General features: G+C 42.3%; 2 protein-coding genes across 6 annotated transcripts in view; both read right to left on the bottom strand.

Annotated features, from left to right (window-relative positions):
• The window catches only part of CATSPER3 (cation channel sperm associated 3), a 46,788-nt gene extending 31,954 nt beyond the window's left edge, over nucleotides 1-14,834 (bottom strand). Inside the window, exons 1-2 of the mRNA XM_015140948.3 lie at nucleotides 14,737-14,834; nucleotides 12,404-12,557 (exon numbers count right to left, since the gene is read on the bottom strand). Coding sequence (XP_014996434.1) covers nucleotides 12,404-12,557; nucleotides 14,737-14,834 — 252 coding nt within the window. The remainder of the gene's footprint in view (nucleotides 1-12,403; nucleotides 12,558-14,736) is intronic.
• PCBD2 (pterin-4 alpha-carbinolamine dehydratase 2) overlaps nucleotides 13,067-24,276 on the bottom strand; it is a 58,585-nt gene continuing 47,375 nt past the window's right edge. Inside the window, exons 4-6 of one of the 5 annotated variants that reach the window (XR_013418541.1) lie at nucleotides 23,002-23,114; nucleotides 15,402-15,497; nucleotides 13,067-15,304 (exon numbers count right to left, since the gene is read on the bottom strand). Coding sequence is in view for 3 of the 5 variants with exons in the window: in XM_078005212.1 (XP_077861338.1) it covers nucleotides 23,019-23,114 (96 nt within the window). In the remaining 2 variants the exon portion in view is untranslated. Of the gene's footprint in view, nucleotides 15,498-20,769; nucleotides 23,115-24,004; nucleotides 24,147-24,276 lie in introns of those variants that run through there. The other 4 variants (XM_078005212.1, XM_078005213.1, XR_013418542.1 and 1 more) reach the window with 4 other exon arrangements.

Genomic DNA, 24,276 nt, shown 5'->3' with positions numbered 1-24,276 from the left:
CCAAGGGTTTAAGGCTGATTGAGCTATAATCATGTCACTGCACCCAAGCCCAGGCAACAGAGCGAGACCCTGTCTGATAAAGAAAGGAGGAAAGGGGCCAGGAGTGGTGGCTCGTGCCTGTAATCCCAGCACTTTGGGAGGCTGAGGTGGGAGGATCACAAGGTCAGAAGATTGAGACCATCCTGGCCAACATGGTGAAACCCCGTCTCTACTAAAACTACAAAAATTAGCTGGATATGGTGGTGCATGCCTGTAATCCCAGCTACTCGGGAGTCTGAGGCAGGAGAATCACTTGAACCAGGGAGCTGGAGGTTGCAGTGAGCCAAGATCACGCCACAGTACCCCAGCCTGGCAACAGAGCAAGACTCCACCTCAAAAAAAAAAAAAAAAAATGAAAGAAAGAAAAAAAGGAGGAAAGGAAGGAGGGAAGAGAGGAAGGAGGGAGGGAAGGAAGGAAGACAGGAAGGAGGGAAGGAGGGAGAGAGGAGGGAAAGAAAAAGAGAAAGAAAGGAGAATAAAGGAGAGGATAGAAAAAGGAAAGGAAAAAGACAGGCTAGGCATGGTGGTTCATGCCTGTAACCCCAGTGCTTTGGGAGGCCCAGGCAGGAGGATCTCTTGAGGCCAGGAGTTCAAGGTCAGTCTAGGCAACATAGTGAGACCCCATCGCTACAAAAAATTTAAAAATTAGCTGGGCATGGTGATATATGTCTGTAGTCCTAGCTACTCAGCAGACTGAGACAGGAGGATCCCTTAAGTCCAGGAGTTTAAGGCTGCAGTGAGCTATGATCATATCACTTCACTCTAGGCCACAGAGTAAGACCTTGTCTCAAAAAGAAAGAAGAAAGGGAGGGAAGGGTAGGAAAGGAGGGAGGGAAGGTTGGGAAATGAGGGAGGGAGGGAGGAAGAAAAGTTCTCCTAGTTTTTTTAGATTGGCTCTGTGTTGGGGTACTCTTTCAGTGCTTAGCAAAGCCATTTACAACTCCACAATACCCCTAACTTCCAGTTTTTACTGAGCCTAAAGATCAGCTAAAGTTGAAATCTTGAGATCTTAGGTCTTTTTGAAACATTCATCCTGCCCTGGGCATCAATGCTTTCTAAATTCCTCCATATACACAGGAGCTTCTCAATGTCCTACTTATCCAAAGAATCTCCCTTCTAGGTCTTTCTTCCTACACTTCAGTATGTCCGTTGTTTGCTTTAACTTTTTTTTGCCCCAGGCAGCAATAGACTGTTCATATGCCTTTTAATGTTTGTAAGAAATTCCCTCTCCATAGCCACTTTCTGCTTTGAGAAAATTCCAAGCTAGGTGAAACAAAAGCAGTCAACTTCCATCAGTCCTTCAACCGGCTCTCAGGTCAAAATGGACCAATACAATTCCTTAAGAACAAGGTCTGGGTTAGTGTATGGTGGCTCATGACTGTTGGGAGATCCAAGGTGGGTAGATCACTTGAGCCCAGGAGTCTGAGACCAGCCTGGGCAGCATAGCGAGACCCCATCTCTACAAAACATACAAAAATTAGCTGGGCATTATGGTGCATGCCTGTGGTCCCAGCTACTCAGGAGGCTGAGGTGGGAGGACTGCTTGAGCCCAAGCAGCTGAGGCTGCAAAGATCTGTGATCACGCCTCTGCACTCCAGCCTGGGCAACAGAGCAAGACCCCATCTCAACAAACAAACGAGTAAGGTCTGCTCTGGAACCAAGGACCAGGGTTCTACATTAGGAATGTGAGCTGCTGTCTTCAGGATCATCACCACGCTGGGGAGGGGAATGGACAAGGCAAGTGAAAATATAACAAAACTTTTCCAACTTTTAAAATATGTATGTGGACAAAGACAGTTTTATTTCTTCCTTTCCAGTCTTTACATGTTTATTTCTTTTTCTTGTTTTACTGCATTAGCCAGGACTTCCAGTATGATGTTAAATAGGAGGGGTGAAAGTAGACATCCTTTTCTTGTTCCTGATCTTAGTAGGAAGGCATCAGGTTTCTCATCATTAAGTATAATGTTTGCAATCAGTTTTTTTAATAGATTGTGTTTTGTAACTTCTATTTTGTTTTTAACTGACATATAATAATTGTATTTATGGGGTACAGTATGATGTTTCAATACATATATACAATGTGTAATGTCAAATCAGGGTAATTAGCATATTCATCACCTCAAACACATCATTTCTTTGTGATAAGAACATTCAAAGTCCTCTCTTCTAGCTATTTTGAAGTATGCAATGCATATTGCTAAATATCATCACTCTATTGTGCAGAGCACCAAAATTAATTCCTCCTATCTGTAACTTTGTACCTCATTAACCAACCTCTCCTCCTCTACTTCCTCCCTACTCTTCCCAGCCTTTAGCAACCACTATTCACATAATATGGTTTGGATGTTCAGCTCCCCCGAATCTCATGTTGAAATATAGTTCCCAATTTTGGAGATGGGGCCTAGCAGGAGTTGATTGGATCATGGGAGCAGATCCCTCATGAATAGTTTAGCACCATTCCATTGGTGATAAGTGAGTTCTCACTCTGAGTTCACATGAGATCTGGTTGTTTAATAGTGTGTGGCAGTTCCCCCCTCTCTCTCTTGCTCTCTCTCTCACCATGTGACATGCTGGCTCCCCTTTGCCTTCTACCATGTAAGCTTCCTGGGACCCTCACCAGAACCAGATGCCAGCACCATACTTCCTGTATAGTCTGCAGAACCATGAGCCAAAATATAACCTCTTTTCTTTATAAATTACTCAGCCTCAGGTATTTCTTTACCTCATAGTTCTTTACCTCAGCAACATAAAAACTGACTAATATGGGAAAAATGGTACCAGAAGTGTGGTACTGATATAAAGATACCTGAAAATGTGGAAGCAGCTTTGGAACTAGGTAACAGGGAGCATGGAAGAGCTTGGAAGTCTCAGAAGTCAGGAAGATGAGGAAAAGTTTGGAACCTCTTAGAGACTGGTTAAATGGTTGTGACAAAAATGCTGACAAAAATATGGACAGTGAAGCCCAGGCTGATGAGGTCTCAGATGGAAATGTGGAATCTATTGAGAACTACAATAAAGGTCACCCTTGTTATCCCTTAGCAAAGAACTCGTTTGCATTGTTTCCATTGTTTCCATATCCTAGGGCTTTGTGGAAGGCTGAATATAAGAGTGATGACTTAGGGAATTTAGCAGAAGAAATTTCTAAGCAGTAAAATGTTCAAGATGTGTCCTGGCTGCTTCTAACAGCCTTTGATCAGATATGGGAGCAAAGAAGAGGTTAAGGTTGGAACTTATATTTAAAAGGGAAGCACAGTATGAAAGTCTGGACAATTTGCAGATTGGCCATTTTGCAGAGACAGAGAAAGCCCTATCAGGATGGAAATTCAAGCAGGCTATGAAGCAACCATTTGCTAGAGAGATTAGCATGACAAAAACAGAGCCAAGTGCTAATATCCAAGACAATGGGGAAAAGGCCCTGAAGGCATTTCAGAGATCGAGGCAGCCCCTCTCATAACAGGCCCAGGGGCCTAAGAGGACTGAATGATTTATGGGACCAGGTCCAGGGTCCTGCTGCCCTGAGCAGCCTTGGGACACTGCTCCCCACATTCTGGCTTCTCCAGCTCGTCTTAGCTCAAATAAGGTCTGCTCTGGAACCCATATTGCTGGGGCCATGACTTTGGAAAGAACAAGCTGCTGCAAGCCTTGGTGGCTTCCACATGGTGTTAAGTCTGTGGGCTTAGGGAATGCAAGAGTGAAGGAGGTTTAGCAGCTTTCCCCTAGATTTCAGAGGATGTATAAGAAAGCCCAGGTGTCCAGGCAGAAGCCTGCTACAGGGCCAGAGTCCTCACAGAGAACCTTTACTAAAGCAGTGCAAAGAGGAAATGTGGGGCTAGAGCCCCCACACAGAGTCTTCACTAGGACACTGCCTAGTGGAGCTGTGGGAAAGGACCCACTGCTCTCCAGACCCAAGAATGATAGAGCCATGGGCAGCTTGCAGCCTAAACCTGGAAAAGTTGCAGGTACTCAACTCCAACCCGTGAGAGCAGACACAGGGAGTGCACCCTGCAAAGCCACTGGGGTTGAGCTCCCCAAGGCCCTGGGAGCTCACCCCGTGCACCAGCTTACATTCCCAATGTGAAACCCTGTTCCTTGGTTCCAGAGGCAACAGAACCGACCTTGGGTTTTTGGTGGCGGGGGTGGGGGCGGTGGTGGTGCTGGGGTTTTATTTTTGTTGTTTTGGTATGGGGTGTTGCTCTGTCACCCAGGCTGGAGTGCAGAGGTGTGATCACAGATCATCACTCAAGTTCAAGCAATCCTCCCAAGCATCTGGTGCCAGCATCACCAGAAGCAGATGCTGGTACTATGCTTCCTGTACAGCCTGCAGGACCATGAGCCAAAATAAAACCTCTTTTATTTATAAATTACCCAGCCTCATGTATTTCTTTATAGCAATGCAAAAACTAACTAATATACTACCTCTATGAGTCAACTTTTTTAGATTCCACATGAGTGAGATCATATAGTGTTTGTTCTTCTGTGCTTGGCTTATTTCACTTAACATAATGTCTTCTAAATTCATCCATATTGCTGTAAATGACAGGATTTTGTTCTTTGTTATGTATGAATAGTATTCTATTATGTATATATAGCACATTTTAAAATCCATTCATCCATTGATGAACACTTAGGTCGATTCCATATCTTGGCTATTTTGAACAGTGTTACAATAAACATGGGATTACAGATATCTCTTCAATATACAGATTTCGTTTTCTTTGGCTATATACTCCTCAGTAGTGGGATTGTTGAATCATATGATAGTTCTAATTTACTGAGGAACCTCCCTAATATTGTCCATAACAGCTATACTAATTTACATTCCTGCCAACAATGTATATGAGCTCCCCTTTCTCCACATCCTCACCAGCATTTATTTGTTGTCTTTTTTTTTTTTAAAGAGACAATGTCTCACTCTGTCACCCAGGTGGGAGCACAGCAGTGCAATCATGGCTCACTACAGCCTTGACCTCCTGAGCTCAAGCAATCCTCCTGCCTCAGCCTCCTGAGTAGCTGGGACTATAGGCACATGGCACCATGCCTATTTTTTTGTTTGTTGTTGTTGTTGTTGTTTCCCCAGAGATACTGGGTCTCACTATGTTACCTGTGCTTTCTTTCTTTTTTCTTTTTTTTTCTTTTTTTTGTCTTTTTTATAAGCTTTCCTACATTTCTGAATTTGCTTCTTTCTTGATTCAGTGTTCACTGGGTTGCTATAGACCTTTGGCTATTTTCCAGAGCTCTGGCAGTTTTTGCTCCTTTTTTTAGATGTTTCTCTGGATAGACAAACCTTGGAGTTACCTACTCTGCCATTTTCACTGACATCACACCCCTCTTTCATTTTTGAAGGATAGTTTTTCTAGATGTAGAACTTTTGATTGATACTCCTTTTTTTGCAGCACTTTAACTATGACATCCCATTGCCTCTGGCTGCCATGGTTTCCGGTAAGAAATCAGCTGTTAATCTTACAGAGGATTTCTTTTCTGTGATACATTGGTGGCCTCAAATTCTCTTGTCTTTGTCTTTCAACAGTTTGAATATGATGTGTCTAGGTGTGGATCTCTGAGTTTATCCTACTTGGAGTTCATTGATCTCTTGGATGTGCAGATTAATGTCTTTCATCAAATTTGGGAAGTTTCTGCCCGTTATTTCTTCATATATTCTTTCTGTCCTTTCTCTCCTGCTCCTTCTGGGACATGTATTATATGCATGTTTTTATGTTTGATGATGTCCTACAAGTCTCTGTTCACATTTTTATTCATTCTTTTTTTCTGTTCCTCAGATTGGAGAATCTCAGTTGACCTACTTTCCTGTTGATTCTTTCTTCAAACAGCTCAGATCTGCTGATAAGTTCCTCTAGTGAATTTTTCATTTCTATTATTGTACTTTTCAACTACATAATTTCTGTTTAACTATTTTTAATCATTTATATCTGTTTATTCATATTCTCTGTTTGGCAAGACACTGTTCTCATATTTTCCTTTAATTCTTTAGATATGATTTTCTTTAGTTCCTTGAACATATTTATAATACCTGGGTTTGGGGGGCTGTTTGTTGTTGTTGTTGTTTTGAGATGGTCTTGCTCTGTCACCTAAGCTGGAGTACAGTGGCGTGATCATGGCTCACTGAAGCCTCAACCTCCTAGGATCAAGCAATCCTCCCACCTCAGCCTCCCAAGTAGGTGGGACCACAAGCATGCACCACCAGACAAGCTAATTTTTAAATTTTTTGTAGAGATGGGGATCTCCCTACGTGGGCAGGTTGGTCTTGAACTCCTGGGCTCAAGCAATCCTCCCACTTTAGCCTCCCAAAATGCTGGAATTATAGACATAAGCCACAGTTGCCCAGCTGCTTTAAACTTTTTGACTAATAATTCCAACAAATGAGCTTCTTCAAGGAATTTTTTTTTTTTTTTTTTTTTTTTTTTTTTTTTTTTTTTTTGAGACAGAGTCTCACTCTGTCACCCAGGCTGGAGTGCAGTGGTGCAATCTTGGCTCACTGCAACCTCTGCCTCCCGGGTTCAAGAGATTCTCGTGCCTCAGCCTCCCAGGTAGCTGGGATTATAGGTGCCCACCACCACACCCAACTAATTTTTGTATTTTTAGTAGAGATGGGGTTTCACCATGTTGGCTAGGCTGATCTCAAACTCCTGAACTCAGGTGATCCACCTGCCTCGGCCTCCCAAAGTGCTGGGATTACAGGCATGAGCCACTGCGTCCAGCCAATATTTTCTATTAATTGCTTTTCTTCTTCTTGTGTATGAGCCATACACTCTTGTTTCTTTGCATGTCTCATGATTTTGTTGTTGAAAATTGAACATTTTACATAATATAATGTTGCAACTCCGAAATCACACCCTCCCCTCTCCCCAGGGTTTGTTGTTGCTGTTCTTTTTTCTTTTCTTTCTTAAATTGACTTTCCTGAACTGATTCTGTAAAGTCTATATTCTTTGTCATGTGTGGCCACCAAGGTTTCTGTTCAATTTAATGGCCTACTAATAATTGGATAGAAATTTTCTTAAATGGCTGAAATCAGTAAGCCTCTTGCCAAGGGGGGTCTGTGGAGGCACATGTTCAATGCTCTAGCAACTTACCACTCTGCCTCAGCCTTCATTTCCTGTTTGCACAGAGCCTCAAGGTTAGCCAGAGGTGAGAGATCAGGGCTCTCTCACATCTTTCCCTGCACCTTCAGTGGAGTTCCCAGAAGTGTTAATAATTTCTCAGTTTCACAGTTAACCAGGGGCTTTCATACATGTTATTTTCAATGGCTGCACCACCACCCTGTAAGTTGTATATTAATTATATCATTTTACAAACGTTACAGACAAACCACAGAGAGCTTAAGTAACTTGTCCAAATTCTCAGTTAGTAATAAGGTAGGAAGCTGGGGCTTGAACCCAAATCTGTATGACCCCAAAGTCTGCACATCACAGAACATCTCCTAGGCTTGCAAACCAGGTCCCTAAACCAGGATGCATGCTTAGTGACCCTTATGGCCTCAGGAGGGCAATCAGAGGATTTAGGCTCCTCAATTTGTCTCTTTCCCTGACCCCTGCCATCATACCTAACATGATGTTCCACAGACCGTGGCCAATCTCTGGATTTGTAGTGTGGAATTCACTGCCATACCTACATGTTAATAGAAGTGGTGCCAAGTGGATCTGACACATTTTAAGCATTAATTGTGGTATCCCACCACCTCGACTGCCTCTGATATCACACTAAGTTTATGCTAACCTTTTCATCCCCAAGAAGGAAATTTGTTATTTATCCTAAAGGAAGTTAAGAAGAGTATATATTTAACCTTTTTATTGCAAAATAAACACACATATAGAACCACATGAACAAATATATAGCCTAATAAATTATTTCAAGGCCAATATCCCTGTAACTACCACCTAGGTCAAGAAATAGAACTCTGCCATCCCAGAAGCCCCTCATGTGCCCCACATCCCAATTACAACTCCCTCCCCCCAAAATTAACCACTATCCAAATTTTATAGTAATTAATTCCTTGTATTTTTTTAAATAAATATGGTGATAGTTTTTATATAATTACTTTGTGTAACCTTTTAAGCAATAAACAGATAAATATTTTAGTAAATGTAATAGAACAAAGTATTTCTTTATAGATAGAAATTCGTGTATGCATCCCTAGAACTAATAAGTAGTCTTGCCATTTTATAAATTTTTAAAATTTTGGTGTATCTTTTAATTCCCCCATTCCTTTTTCTTTTCTTACAATTTATCTGTTAAAGAACCTGGGGAGTTTGACTTGTAAAATTTCCCAGTCTGGATTTTGCTGAGTGCACGCTCATGGTAGAGTTCAGCATATCCCTCTGGCCTCCATATTTCCTGAACTCTTTGGCAAGATTAGAGGTGCTGTTCTTTTATAGATGGCACATAATTTCTGGTTGTCTATCTTTTTATGATGGTAGCAGCCACTGATGCTCAGCGCCTAGATCAATTACTTCCTTGGGCGTTGAAAAACTGTGATATTCTATCATTTCTTTTTCATTTATTAAGGAGGACACATCTATAAAAAGATGTTTCCTCTCACCTACTATATGGTTACTCAGTATTGCAGTTCACATAAGGTCAGTAATGCTTGACTCTCTCCCTTAATTTACTAATTATCAAGATAAAGGATTAGCTCCTTCTCATCCTCCAAAAGTGGACAGTTTGTTTTGGGGTATCATTATAACCTCATAGATTATTTGATGACTTTCAATACATGGCAATTATTATTCTTATTGGAGCTCAAACTGTCCCATCTTTGACCTGTAGGACTCTTCACACAGTCTCCTGAGACTTTCGACATGACCCCAGTAGTCTTTGATAGCTTCTTTGCTATGTCTATGACAAGATAATCCTGGCTCATCTCATGTACCTCCTGCCCTAGACCTGGAATTGGTTATTTCTCAAAGAAGTCCTGGATTCTCTCTTCCATGAATATCCTGGTTCTTAAGAACACAGGAGGTGACAGAAATAAACTGTCCCATAATTACTCAATTGCCTTATCCTGTATTACAAACATACAAGTCTCAGAATAACACTACTAATAGTGTTGCCACTAAGTTGATTACTGAAAATGATTTTGAAAGTTTTTATATTGGCTTTCCCCATTGTCTCCCATTTTTTAGTCATACTCTAACTTCACTGTCAGAGGATACACTCATTATATACTATATTCTCTCTGCTAAACCACAATTAATATTAGTTCTACAAATAACTACATATTTAATGCTCATCTTCAGTCCTAACACTGATGCTTCTCTAGTCATTTTGGTTGGCTGAAACTTATTCTTTAGTAAATTACTAAGGAAAGGCTCATAGAAACAATATTCCCCAAGTTTTTGAATACTGATGAATTTGTCTGTGTCCTTTATACTCGAAAGTCAATTTTTCTGATCTAAAATTCTTGGTTTACATTTTCTTTGCTGAAGTATCTTAAATATGTAACTCTATTTTCTTTTGGCATATTACCATAGCAAAGTCTGAAGATAAGTAATTGTCTTCTTATAAGCCACATTGCCTTGATATTTACTTTCCTTCACCCCCTCTTTCCTTTAAAATCCAATTAATTTTACTAGAATATGTTTTGGTGTTTATTGTTCAAAGTCTTTATTCTCAGTTATGCAATGTGTGCTCTTTCAACACATAGTTCCAAATCTTTTGTTTCAGGTAACTTTTCTTGGATTATAGATGTCAGCGTTTGTTCTGTTCCTTTGCTTTGTTTCTGTTTTACTTCAAATTCAGGGGCTCCTATTGTCCTTACGCTGGATTTTTTCCCCCATCTTCAATGTTCATCATTTTCTCTTGAAGCCTTTCATCTCTTCATTTCTTATTGATTTAAAAAATTTCATACATTTAATCCTATATTTATCTTAAGTTATTATCTGTTGCAATTAATTGCTCTTAGTCTATTTTAGTCTTTATTCTTGAAATTTTTCTTTTATTTCTAATTCTTTCCTGAGTTTTGTCTTTTCACTTCTGTTCTTTCCTATCTTGTATCACTTTCTTAAACATCTGGCTTGTTTTAAAATCATATGCTACAGTCTTTCCCTGTTTTGTAGGCATGTCTTTGTGGTGGGCTTTAATTATCTACGGGTTAAGTATCTCTTATCTGAAATGCTTGGGAACAGAAGTGTTTTGGATTTCAAATTTTTTGGATTTTGGAATATTTGCATTATCTTTACCAGTTGAGCAACCCACATCTGAAAATCCGAAATCCAAAATGCTCCAGTAAGCATTTCCTTTGAGTGTCACGTCAGTGCTCAGAATGTTTCGTATTTTGAAGCATTTCAGGTTCAAGATTTTCAAATTCAGGATGCTCCGCCTGTATGAGGGGATTATTCTCTACTTTATTCTCTTTTTTCTTACAGTAATTTTGTATGAGACTTTATCTCAACCCTTTTTTTTTCTAAAAACACAACTATAGCAGCATCAATCCTTTTCTATTGTGCTGTTTTACATAAAATCTGTTTTCTTGATCTTTTAGAAGATTATGTGGTTCTAACCTCACTGAGCTCATTCTTCTGCTTTTGTGTTGTTTAAAAATGCACTAGCTTGATTTTTGAGGTATCCTGGATCCTCCTCCAATTTTATCTGAACCTTCTCTTCCTTCATCTCTATGTCTCCAACCTGCTCAATTTTTATTCCATTTCCAATATTGATCCTAACTGTGGGATCCTGTTTTAGAAAGACCTCTAGCTGGTCTGCTTTGAAATTCATACCATTTGCTGCTCTAGCCCCTTCAAAAATTACCAGAACCTCTTGATCTAGCCCAGTATTGGATTAGGCAATACCGTTCCTGATATCAAATGCTGTTCTCACATCAGCCCATCACACTTTCTGATGAATAAATAATGGCTTCCCTCTGTTTCTTCCCCCACAGAGGCTAATACTATTCAGTTCTTGTGGCTTGTAGTAAGGAAACTACTAGCTCTGTTGTAAATGCTGCCTATGGGTTCGTGGCTTTGCTACCTAGTTGCTCTGGGGTTTTTTGGTCGGTTGTTTGGGACAAGGTCTCACTCTGTTGCCGAGGCCAGAGTGCAGTGGTGCAATCACAGTTCACTGCAGCCTCAAACTCCCAGGCTCAAGCAATTCTCCCACCTCAGCCTCTAGAGTAGCTGGGACTCAAGGTATGCACCACCATGCCCAACTTTTATTTTTTTTTAATAGAGATGGGAGGGGCCAGGCGCGGTAGCTAACACCTGTAAACCCAGCACTTTGGGAGGCCAAGGCGGGCGGATCATGAGGTCAGGAGATTGAGACCATCCTGGCTAACACAGTTAAACCCCGTCTCTACTAAAAATACAAAAAATTAGCCGGGCATTGTGGAAGGCACCTGTAATCCCAGCTACTCGGGAGGCTGAGGCAGGAGAATGGCGTGAACCTGGGAGGCAGAGCTTGCAGTGAGTCGAGACTGCGCCACTGCACTCCAGCCCAGACGACAGAGCGAGACTCCATCTCAAAATAAAAGAGAGATGGGAGTTCCACTTTGTTGCCCAGGCTTGCTCTGTTTCTGAGAGGAGATTCAAGGAGACTTACAAACCATGTTGCTGGCCAGGCGCGGTGGCTCATGCCTGTAATCCCAGTACTTTGGGAGCCCGAGGCGGGCAGATCACTTGAGGTCAGGAGTTCAAGACCATCCTGGCCAACATGGCAAGACCCTGTCTCTACTAAAAACACAAAAATTACCCAAGCTTGGTGGTATGTGCCCATGATCCCAGCTACTCAGGAGGCTGAGGCAGGAGAATCGCTTGAACCTGGGAGGCAGAGGTTGCAGTGAGCCAAGATAGCACTATTGCACTCCAGCTTGGGCAACAGGGCGAGACTCCGTCTCAAAAAAAAGAAAAAAAAAAACCCCACCAAGTCACCACTGCTGCTCTTGCCACCCTCTTCCTAGATTTGAGAGTATTTTTAGAATTCTACGGGAAACTTCTTGAAGCAAAATACCTTAAAAATCTTATAATGGCCGGGCACAGTGGCTCACGCCTGTAATCCCAGCACTTTGGGAGGCTGAGACGGGTGGATCACGAGGTCAAGAGATCAAGACCATCCTGGCCAACATGATGAAACCCCATCTCTACTGAAAATACAAAAATTAGCTGGGCGTGGTGGCATGCGCCTGTAGTCCCCGCTATTCGGGAGGCTGAGGCAGAGGAATCGCTTGAACCTGGGAGGTGGAAGTGGAGGTTGCAGTGAGTCGAGATCACGCCACTGGACTCCAGCCTGACAGAGCAAGACTCTGTCTCGGAAAAAATAAAATAAAATAAAATAAATAAAAAATAAAAAATCTTATAATGTTTCCAGAAATAAAGCATGTTTTAAAAAATAAGAAAATGGACCCAGTTTGTCTGCTTACCTCAAGAAGTCTGAACAAGCGGTATCTTATTTCATAACTGGTCCACAAGGCCATAAAAAAGCCATTCGATGTGACAGTGCTAATCATAATTATCTTAAAGAAACGGCTCATTATGACTTTCTTCACAAATGCCCGACACTCATCATCTTTCCTCCTGTCAAAAAGTTGAATATGAAGTACGGTTACAGCACAACAGAGCTAGATCCCCACATAATGCATATCTTTTTGTAGGGACAAGGCTCTGCTTTCTCCCTTGTGTGAATATAAATTTACATATACTTTTAAATAGCAATGAAATGTTGAATAAATGACCACTGACATACATATGATGGTCATGGATACTCTGTCCCCACTCAGTCACTTAGTTCCCTCTCCCTGGACCTCTGAAAAAGAATGGTCACCACTCCTTCTCCAGCAAAACAAAGTGTCATCTTCATTTACTCAACAAATCTTTATTGAGTGGCAACTACATACCAAGCAATATAGTAGGCACTGGGAACACAGTGTGAGCAAGACTAAATATTGCCAGTCTACTAAGCAAAACTGATAATCATCAAATAATCATCCATACACATGCTCACATCAATAAAAAAACTGAACACCCCAAGAGAAAATGGGCACACAATCTATTCGTGAAATAAATACCAAAGACCAATAAACTTCTCCAAATATGTTTTATAGCAATACTAATCAGGGAGATGCAAAGTAAAACCATTATTTTTGTTTACAAAATTAGCAAAGACTTAAACATGGTAAGATCCAATGCTGGCAACAGTGTAGCATGATTAAGCACTCTCAAAAACTGCCAGAGGCATAAAAACTGACCAGCTCTTTTGAAAAGCCTTAGAACCATTCATTCTCTGACCCAAGAGAATATAACCTGAAATGAAATAACTTCAACTAAAAATGTCTATCTCAGTATTATTTCCAGTACTGAGAAGCTTGAAAACAATTTAAACATCTAACAAAAAGGACTGGGTAAGTAAATTATGGTATGTCCGTCCCGTGAAATACAGGCACTAAAATATGTCTATGCATTTTTCAGGATTTAGAAAAATATTTATGATCCATTTTTATATCTTGTTTTGTTTTTGTGTGCAGCAAAACACAAAAATCAAAGATACAAAATTCTCTGTTCAAAATTATCTCACCTGTGCAAAAATCAGCAGGTAGAAAAAAATCAGCAGGAAATATGCCAAAATTTTAACAGTGTCTGTCTATGAATGGTGAGGTTATAGGTGATTCTTTTTCCTGTTTATTTCCATTTATCTGTGCTTTGCAATTTTTCTCAAAGAGTACGTATTACTGTTTCCCATTATATGTTACAAATAAAATATGTAACTCTATTTTCTTTTGGCATATTACCATAGCAAAGTCTGAAGATAAGTAATTGTCTTCTTATAAGCCACATTGCCTTGATATTTACTTTCCTTCACCCCCTCATATTACTGTTTCCCATTATATGTTACAAATAAAATGAATGCATTCTCATAATAGTTAAAAAATATAGAATATATATTCTTTTCTTTTTTTTTTTTTTTGAGACAGAGTCTCGCTCTGTCACCTAGGCTGGAGTGCAGTGGTGCAATCTCGGCTCACTGCAACCTCCGTCCCCCCAAGCAATTCTCCTGCCTCAGCATCCCGAGTAGCTAGGACCACAGGTGGACACCATCACTCCCAGCTAATTTGTATATATATTTTTTAATTTATTATTATTATTATACTTTAAGTTCTAGGGTACATGTGCATAACGTGTAGGTTTGTTACATATGTATACTTGTGCCATGTTGGTGTGCTGCACCCATCAACTCATCAGCACCCATCAACTCATCATTTACATCAGGTTTAACTCCCAGTGCAATCCCTCCCCGCCTCCCCTAATTTGTATATTTTTAGTGGAGATGGGGTTTCGCCATGTTGGCCAGGCTGGTCTCAAACTCCTGACCTCAAGTGATCCACCCCAGCCTCCCAAAGTGCGGGGATTACAGGTGTGAGCCACTGCACCCAGCCAGAATGTATATACTTTTCTAATATATCAAGATATGTAATTTTCATTATTTGATTTCAGATGGGGTTTATTACAAAAAAAGAGAAAAGCCTTCAGATTATCTAACAGTCATAATAGAAAAGGACAAAATGAGTCAAACTGGTCATTCAAGTCTACAGGGCACATAACAGTATGCGAACCTCACCAATCACAGACTCCAGATTGTCAAGGACATGCAACTTATTTTTAAGTGTCTGAGGGAAGAGGCTGAGAGAACACTGACACCCTGCCCTCACACTTTCACTTGCACATTTCTTAACAGGCAACAGAAACAGATAATATTTACTTAAATTTCTTGAATGTTGGACAAAATCCCACCGATGTAGTATCAACTGGTGAACTAGAAAGGACTCTTGACTGGCTCTGGCGATGGTGTTGAGACATCTTCCAAATTTTTCAACTTTTATTCCTTGCTTTTAGCATCCAACAGAAAATCTCTGCTTAGGGATTTTCCTTAGCGTCTGGATTCTGAGAGGCAGCAGAGAAGGGGCCACGAAGGGAATCCTTGCTTTATGAGGTCACTCTTGGGCATTCCGTTGCATCACCAGTCTGCAGGCACCTGAAGTGGGGAGCTCCCAAGTGGGTCTATCATGGATTCTCTCTTCCCAAGGAGACTGTGCCTCCATTCAGCAAGGCGGCTATGGGCACCCAGCAATCAGGAGGCTCTGGGTTAAAGCTAGAATTCACTAGAAACAGACCACACAAAGGCCCTCACTTCAAGAGGTGTCCCCAGCTGATAGACACAGGCCCTTAATAATGTGTTAGAAAATGTTAAGGGTCATATAAGGGGGAAAAGCAAGTTCTCTGGGCTCTAAGGGAAAGAGAGCACATCCAGGGCACAGCACTGGAAACACCTGGAAGGACAAGAAAAGATTGTGATGGGTTTGACTTAGAACAAAAGAAAACAAGAGAAGCAAAGAAGGTAATATTGAGGTAGGGATAGTGGCTCACACTTATAATCCCAGCAACTTGGGAGGCTAAGGTGGGAGGATCACTTGAGGCTAGGAATTTGAGATCAGCCTGGGCAACATAGTGAGATCCCCATCTCTGAAAAAAAATAAGAAATAAATATTAGCAGTGAGGCACAGTGGTTCACGCCTGTAATCCCAGCACTTTGGGAGGCCAAGGCAGGCAGATCACTTGAGGTCAGGAGTTCAAGACTAGCCTGGCCAACATGGTGAAACCCTGTCTCTACTAAAAAAATTACAAAAATTAGCCAGGCATGGTGGCGGGTGCCTGTAATCCCAGCTACTCAGGAGGCTGAGGCTGGAGAATCACTTGAGCCCAGGAGGTGGAGACTGCAGTGAGCTGAGATAATGCCATTGCACTCCAGCCTGAGTGACAAAAGCAAAACTCCGTGTCAAAAAAAAAAGGAAATAAAAATTAGCCATGGGAGGCTGAGGCAAAAGGGTCACTTGAGCCCAGGAGTTCAAGACCAGCCTGGGCAACATAGTGAGACTGTCTCTACAAAAAATAAAAATAATAAAAATTAGGTGGGTATGGTGGCTGGCACCTGTAGTCTCAGCTACCAGGGAAGCCGAGGTGGGAGGATCACTTGAGTCCAGGAGTTGGAGGTTACAGTGAGCTGTGATCACACCACTGCACTCCAATCTGCATGACAAAATGAGATCCCATCTCTAAAAAAAAAAAAAGGAGGCAATATAAACCCTGAGTTGGCTAACTGCAGGCATGGGATGGGATGTGCACATATAAACCACCTAAACAGAATATAAAGAGTGAGCCCATCAGGCAGAGATGTTTTAAGTACAAAAGTAATAGGGATTTTTGCTCTGTTCAATTCTCAGGATTAATATATTCTCCCCACTCACCTTCTCCTAACTCCTTTGGCTTTTAGGGCAAATCGGGACAGTGGGATCTGGGTAGCCCTGTGTTGAATTAAACGTTCAGTGGCTAAATTGGTCAATTTCCTGGACAACAAAGTTCTTGGGCTGTAAGAAAAGGAAGTAACCGTCCCACCATCTCTGCTGTCCCTGGTATTCTACAACAAGTATATATGACCATTCGTGGTAGGAAAATACTCTTGTGGGCAACCAATATTTCCCAATACTGAACTGGGAAATAACATCTTATGTACTCATTTTCTCCGTTTAAAATTATCAACAGCAAAGTTGTAAGAATCACTGTGATTAATGTCCCCACAATTCAAACTTTAGCCCCATCTTCTCCCTCTACATTGTTTCCCTCAGGGATCAGCTCCTCCTATAAATCCTGCTATATCCTTTAGTTATATGCCCCTACTGTCTCAGGGCTCCTGCCCAACATCCATCCACAGGGGCCTCCTGGGGCAGCTGCTCCAAGAGAGCCCACATCAGCTCTCCATCTGTTTCCACCTGCCCTGATATGTCACTGTGCCCAATCCCCTAGGGCACACAGAAGGCCCTCAGTAAGTGTGTGCCATATGAATACACAAAATAATGGCATCAGGGATCCCTGTGCTCACTCAACGTAGCTAGGCACAACAGGATTTCATCTCCAGGAAACTCAGTAGTACACTTTTCTGACTTCCCTCTTTAAGCACCAAAACATACCTTCAGGGAAAAACAGAAAAGAGATTAAAAATGTAAAGAATTATTTCATGCTGCTGGAGAGGTGAGGGGAGGTAGCCCACTGAAAGTGACAGAGAAGAGCCCAGTTGTTCTTGGTGTACTACATCCACACAGCCACAGATGAATGCTGTTTCTGAAGCCAATGATGAAGACTTTAGTCTGAAAATGAAACTCCAGCTGAGTGAGCGGAAAGAAACAGGAAATCAGGTGACAAGCTGATCCAGAGCCTACTGAAATCATACATATCTTCTCATGGATTGGTGGGCAGCATGGGCATCCTAGGATGAGAAGCCCAAGGGCCATCTCCTGTGCCCTTTGAGCAGCAGCTCATGCTCTGCGTGACCTGGGCAACACCATCTCAGCCACAGATAGCCAGGGAGAGTCAGCCATTGGCAGGCGCAGCAGCTTGGTGACTCTGAAGTCCTCTGGACAGTGTCATTAATTTACTAGTCCTGAGTAACTGGCACTGAAACACAAAGCTCACATATGATGGCCAAACCCTATTACAGCTCCAGATATTTTGCTGATAACTACAAAACTGAAAGCTACAGAGTCCAACTAGAATGTTTCCGAATGCTGTATCAGAAAGTGTACAGATGGCCGGGCGCGGTGGCTCAAGCCTGTAATCCCAGCACTTTGGGAGGCCGAGACGGGCGGATCACGAGGTCAGGAGATCGAGACCATCCTGGCTAACACGGTGAAACCCCGTCTCTACTAAAAAAATACAAAAAGACTAGCCAGGCGTGGTGGCGGGCGCCTGTAGTCCCAGCTACTCGGGAGGCTGAGGCAGGAGAATGGCGTAAACCCGGCAGGCAGAGCTTGCAGTGAGCTGAGATCTGGCCACTGCACTCCAGCCTGAGCGACAGAGTGAGACTCCGTCTCAAAAAAAAAAAAAGAAAGTGTACAGACTGCTCCCTACTAACCCTAGTGGTCCAATAGTTTAATATATTAATGGAGGCAGGCTTGTGTCCAAATACAATGTACATGCTGCTGCCTTTTGTCTATAGCAAAAACATAAACAGCCATGCTTAAGCTATTTATCCAAAGGTTTCCTAAATCCTATCAATGTCAGAAAGTAACCATTATTTTCAGAACTTTCATTAACTTCATTGTAGAAAAGGACATCGTCAACCATGTTGGCCCAGTTTGCTATCTGTGGAGGTCATGCAAGAGGTAATAGGTCATGTCTGTTTAACTCCTCTCTACTCCAGTGATCATTTAGAAAGAAAATAGAGGGAAGCCAAAGCTTACCACATCAGAGAAACCACTGTCATCACGCAAAGATTTGGAACAGACGGGAACCTGGGGGCCTCCAACTTTGACAATGTCTCTTTTAAGTTGAAATGTGAGTTACTTGAAGCAAGTTTGGTGTTTCATTCTGTCGGAATTTACCACCATGAGCATTTCCATAGACTTCGGATATGGGATCTTTGATTCTCTATAGTAAAGTGTATGAGTTCCAGCAGATGCAGCGACCCGTAACATAGACCTATGTCAAACCCTCATGTAGGTGATAACTAGCAACATCATTCTCACCACTGTAATTATGAGCCATATCCTGCTTTCTCCACTGTGCTACATGTGACATATGTTAACACAGACATCAAGTTTAGCCTCTGAGACTTCCGCTCAAAACAGAGGAAAAGGGTTCCGTTTAGAGTATAGTAAAACAAGTTAAATGACACCACAGAAAGAAACAAACAAATCCAGAAGGCAGAATATTCTACAGCACAACCGACCCAATTTTTACAATAAATAAATTACATGGGGAAATGGGGAAGGGAGGGGAGCTTGCTCCAGATTGAGAGACTAAAGAGACACAACAACCAGATGCAATGGGTGGGCTTCATATAGATCCTGGATTAGAACCAAATTACTGTCCAAAGACACTCATGACCTTCAGGACAATTTGATTTTGCCTAGGTATTAAGTGTACCAAGGAATCACTTTGTTAGGTATAAAAATGGTACTGTGGGCCGGGCACTGTGGCTCACGCCTGTAATCCCAGCACTTTGGGAGGCCAAAGCGGGCAGATCATGAGGTCAGGAGTTTGAGACCAGCCTGGCCAACATGATGAAACCCCATCTCTACTAAGGATGCAAACAAAAATTAGCCAGGCATGGTGGCACACACCTGTAATCCCAGCTACCTGGGGGGCTGAGGCAGGAGAATTGCTTGAACCTGGGAGGCAGAGGTGCAATGAGCCAAGATTGTGCCATTGCACTCCAGCCTGGGCAACAGTGTGAGACTCCTCAAAAAAAAAAAAAAAAGGTACTGTGGTTTATACAAGAAAATGGCCATTTTTCCATATATACTTAGTGAAGGATACAGGGGTGAAATGATAAGCTATCTGGAATTTGCTTTTAAATACTTTAGCAAAGAAGGAAATGGGGAAAATGAAGCAATTGGGACAAAATCTTGGTAATTTTTATATCTGGGTGATCCGTATATAAGGCTTCAGTGTATTATTCATGTACTTTTGAATATGTTTAAATTTTTTCATGCTTAAAAAATTCCTGTAAATCCAGGTGATGATTCTCAAAAGAAAATTTTTAAAAATGTTGAAAATTGAAGCACTTAACTAAAAATATTTGGTAATAAAATATATAGAAGTCCAAATCTGCACTATAGGAAACAGCTTATAAAAACACACAGCTTTATCTTTTCCCTTGAAAGAATTCTAAGAAACAGAAGTTCTAGTGCTAAGAGTCTGGATCCCCTGGCAGCCAGAGAGCCTGGGTGGCTCTCTTCCCTCTTCTCTCCCTGCACACCACATGTCCACGGGGCAACTGACCATACCTGCCTTTCCCTAGCCAGCCAAACCAGCCAGGAACTGGCTTCAGAGAGCTCAGCCTCTGTGCCATGTTTTCGTATGTTTCTCAGGTTTGGGACAAGGGTGACATGGAGAGGGGAAGGTTTGCTTGCTGTAACAAAGAGTGATTTCTCTGGCCCCTAAAGAGAGGTGGGTTTACAAAAATGATCCGTGTTAAATTCCACTACCATGATGCTTCAAGGGACTAACAAATGCTTCATGGATGGATATATCTGCATCGTAATCTCATTAGTAGTATATTCCTGAATTCAAAGAACACTATTATAATTTTTAAATAATAGATTACTTGGCCGGGCGCGGTAGCTCAAGCCTGTAATCCCAGCACTTTGGGAGGCCGAGACGGGCGGATCACGAGGCCAGGAGATCGAGAGACAATCCCGGCTAACACGGTGAAACCCCGTCTCTACTAAAAAATACAAAAAAACTAGCCGGGCGAGGTGGCGGGCGCCTGTAGTCCCAGCTACTCGGGAGGCTGAGGCAGGAGAATGGCGTAAACCCGGGAGGCGGAGCTTGCAGTGAGCTGAGATCCGGCCACTGCACTCCAGCCTGGGTGACAGAGCAAGACTCCGTCTCAAAAAAAAAAAAAAAAAAAAAAGATTACTTGATATTGCTTTTCATATCTGTCAGTGATACATGGAGTAAGTAGAGCTCACTACTGAATAATACCCAAGTAGCTTCTAGCTTCAGTGGCTGTAGAACCTCAGTTCAGGAGTCACACATGCAAATGATGGGGGAAAAATGACCCTTAGTTCCTCCTTAACTCAGTAAGTCAAATAATGAGCTGGTGAGTTCGCTGCTCTCACAGTAAATCTTATATTGCCACACATTCCTGGAAGCCACGGACAAGACACTTGTCCTCTCCTTCAACTCTCTGTTGAAAGAGAAAAGTAAAGAAAACACACCAAGAGAGCTCATCCAATTTTTGTGACTTGTTTAATCTAATTAATTATTTAAGTAGTAACGGCAGCTAAAATCCAAATTAACTTTAGCTTCATAAGAATTGTTATAGAGGCCAGGTTATAAGGGGCTCAAGCCTATAATCCCAGCACTTTGGGAGGCTGAGACAGGCGGATCTCGAGGTCAGGAGATCGAGACCATCCTGGCTAACATGGTGAAACCCCATCTCTACTAAAAAATACAAAAAACTAGCCAGGCGAGGTGGCGGGCGCCTGTAGTCCCAGCTACTCGGGAGGCTAAGGCAGGAGAATGGCGTAAACCCGGAAGACAGAGCTTGCAGTGAGCTGAGATCCAGCCACTGCACTCCAGCCCGGGCGACAGAGCGAGACTCCATCTCAAAAAAAAAAAAAAAAAAATTGTTATAGGCCGAGCGCAGTGGCTCACACCTATAATCCCAGCACTTTGGGAGGTCAAGGCAAGAAGATCATTTGAGCCCAGGCGTTCAAGACTAGCCTGGTCTTGAACATAGTGAGACTCCATCTTGTATAATTATTAAAAATAAATTAAAAATTTTAAATAATTGTTATGACACAGTGGTTCACACCTGTAATCCCAACATTTTGGGAGGCCAAGGCGGGAGGATCACTTGAGCCCAGAAGTTCTAGACCAGCCATGGCAACATAGTAAGACCCTGTCTCCATAAAAAAGTTTTAAAAATAAGCCAGGTGTGGTGGTACATGCCTGTAGCTGCAGCTACTCAGGAGGCTGAGGTGAGAGGATCACTTGAGCTTAAGAGGTCAAGACTACAGTAAGCCATGGCCACACCACTGCACTCCTGCCTGGGCAAAAGAATGAGACCCTGTGTCAAAAAAAAAAACAAAAAACAAAAAACTGTTATACTGTCTGGGTGCAGTGGCTCACACCTGTAATCCCTGGACTTTGGGAGGCAGAGGTGGGAGGCTTGCTTGAGCCCAAGAGTTCAAGGCCAGCCTGGGCAACACAGGAGACCCCATCTCTACAAAAAATTTTAAAATTAGTCTGGCATGGTGGCACTTGCCTATAGTCCCGGCTACTCAGGAGGCTGAGGAGGTTGCATGAGCCCAGGAGATTAGGGCTGCAGTGAACCGTGATCCTGCCACTGCACCCCAGCCTGGGAGGCAGAGCGAGACCCCGTCGCAAACAAAACAAAAGAAGAATTGTTATTTAAAGTTAAAACTCACTATTGGTCAAGTTCATAATTCTTTTTCCACCTTACAACTATTCTCCAACACAATGCATTTGTAGTCACCAAAATTGCTTGAATTTCTGGGTTGTAAAATGTGTGAATACTCCCTATCCCAACTTCATAAATTTAAGAATGCCACTTCTGGCCAGGCGCAGTGGCTCATGCCTGTAATCCCAGCACTTTGGGAGGCCAAGGCAGGCAGATCACGAGGTCAGTAAATTGAGACCATCCCGGCCAACATAGTGAAACCCCGTCTCTACTAAAAATACAAAAATTAGCTAGGCGTGGTGGCACGTGCCTATAGTCCCAGCTACTCAGGAGGCTGTGGTAGGAGAATCGCTTGAACCTCGGAGACGGAGGTTGCAGTGAGCTGAAATCGCACCACTGCACTCCAGCCTGGCGACAAAGCGAGACTCCGTCTCAAAAAAAAAAGCCACTTCTCCTTCTGAATATTATTAATATAAGTAACTAGGTTGGTTTATCTTAGGTATATGATTAGATAGCATGAAAACTACCTCAAGTTCAAGTTTAAATCATTGCATATTTAAGCACTGATTTTACCAAATGTAATATATAAAGGCAAACTAAATTCACACAACATAAATTGTTATTTTTCTTTTTTTTTTTTTTTTGCTTCTAGATATGATGCCTTAAGAACAACTCAACAGCCAGGCGTGGTGGCTCACGCCTGTAATCCCAGCACTTTGGGAGGCCGAGGTGGGTGGATCACGAGGTCAGGAGTTCGAGACCAGCCTGACCAACATGGTGAAACCCCATCTATACTAAAAATACAAAAATTAGCCAGGCGTGGTGGTGCATGCCTATAATCCCAGCTACTAAAGAGGCTGAGGCAGGAGAATAGCCTGAACCCGGGAGGTGGAGGTTACAGTGAGCTGATATCAGGCCACTGCACTCCAGCCTGGGCAACAGAGCAAGACTCTGTCTGGGAAAAAAAAACAAAAAGAACAACTCTGTTCACATAAATTTCCTTCAACATACATTGCAGCTAAGATGTGTACAAGATTTTACATGTATTTTGGAAGAAATCACACAGAAGCAGCTGCTTTCTCAATAAACTTGGCCAGCTTCACATCTTTTTTGGTCAGTTCACCACAGTCATGTGAGGTGAGAGTTATCTGGACCTAAGAAAAAGAAAAGCAGTTTTTAAAACTCTGAGCAGTAAATCATGGTTATTTTCCTTTGGCAGTTCAGAAATCAGTCTATTATTCAACATTCATATTTCAGAATTAGGGGGATTAAATGATCTAGAAACTACTACATTATGAATAAGCAAAACATTTCCAAAACCCAGTGAACTCCAGGGGCACAGTTTACATCAGGCCTGGCTCAACAGCCACCTTGAAATAAAAAGTTCTCTCCCATGAAGAAGCAATGCAGCTGCCAGAATCTCAAATCTTATTTCTTTAAATAAAAAGAGAGACTGAGGTTCCACTTGAACTCTCATTACTTTAATTACACCAACTATTTTCAGGCCACTGAGAAAAACCAAGCTATCAAATGTAATATCTTAGCAGCAATGTTTGAAAAGCACATTTTGAGGCTGGGCGCGGTGGCTCATGCCTATAATCCCAGCACTTTGGGAGGCCAAGACGGGCGGATCACGAGGTCAGCAGATCGAGACCAACCTGACGAACATGGTGAAACCCTGTCTCTACTAAAAAATACAAAAAAACTAGCCGGGCGAGGTGGCAGGCGCCTGTAGTCCCATCTACTTGGGAGGCTGAGGCAGGAGAACGGCGTGAACCCGGGAGGCGGAGCTTGCAGTAAGCCGAGATCACACCACTGCACTCCAGCCTGGGTGACAGAGCGAGACTCTGTCTCAAAAAAAAAAATAAAATTTAATTTAATAAATAAATAAATAAAAAGCACATTTTGGCTGGGCACAGTGGCTCACACCTGTAATCCCAGCACTTTGGGAGGCCGAGGCAGGCAGATCACCTGGGTTCAGGAGTTTGAGATCAGCCTGGCCAACACGGTGAAACCTCGTATCTACTAAAAACATAAAAATTACCCGGGCATGGTGGTGCACGCCTGTGATACCAGCTACTCGGGAGGCTGAGGCAGGAGAATCACTTGAACCTGGGAGGTAGAGATTGCAGTGAGTTGTGATGGCACCACTGCACTCCAGCCTGGGCAACAGAGCCAGATTCCACCTCAAAAAAAAAAAAGAAAATAAAAAAGGCACATTTCCAAATTAGGGAAGTGGGAGTAAAGGGCAAAATTACAAGCTAAGAGAAGCAACTAGCAAAGAAAAGTTTCGCCTGGTGCGAAGGTGCTCTGTAT

Source organism: Macaca mulatta, chromosome 6 (genome assembly GCF_049350105.2).
Source record: "Macaca mulatta isolate MMU2019108-1 chromosome 6, T2T-MMU8v2.0, whole genome shotgun sequence".
In the NCBI taxonomy this organism is placed as follows: domain Eukaryota; kingdom Metazoa; phylum Chordata; class Mammalia; order Primates; family Cercopithecidae; genus Macaca; species Macaca mulatta.
The sequence above is the reverse complement of the archived record's forward strand: the minus strand, read 5'-3'. Positions and strand labels throughout refer to the sequence as shown.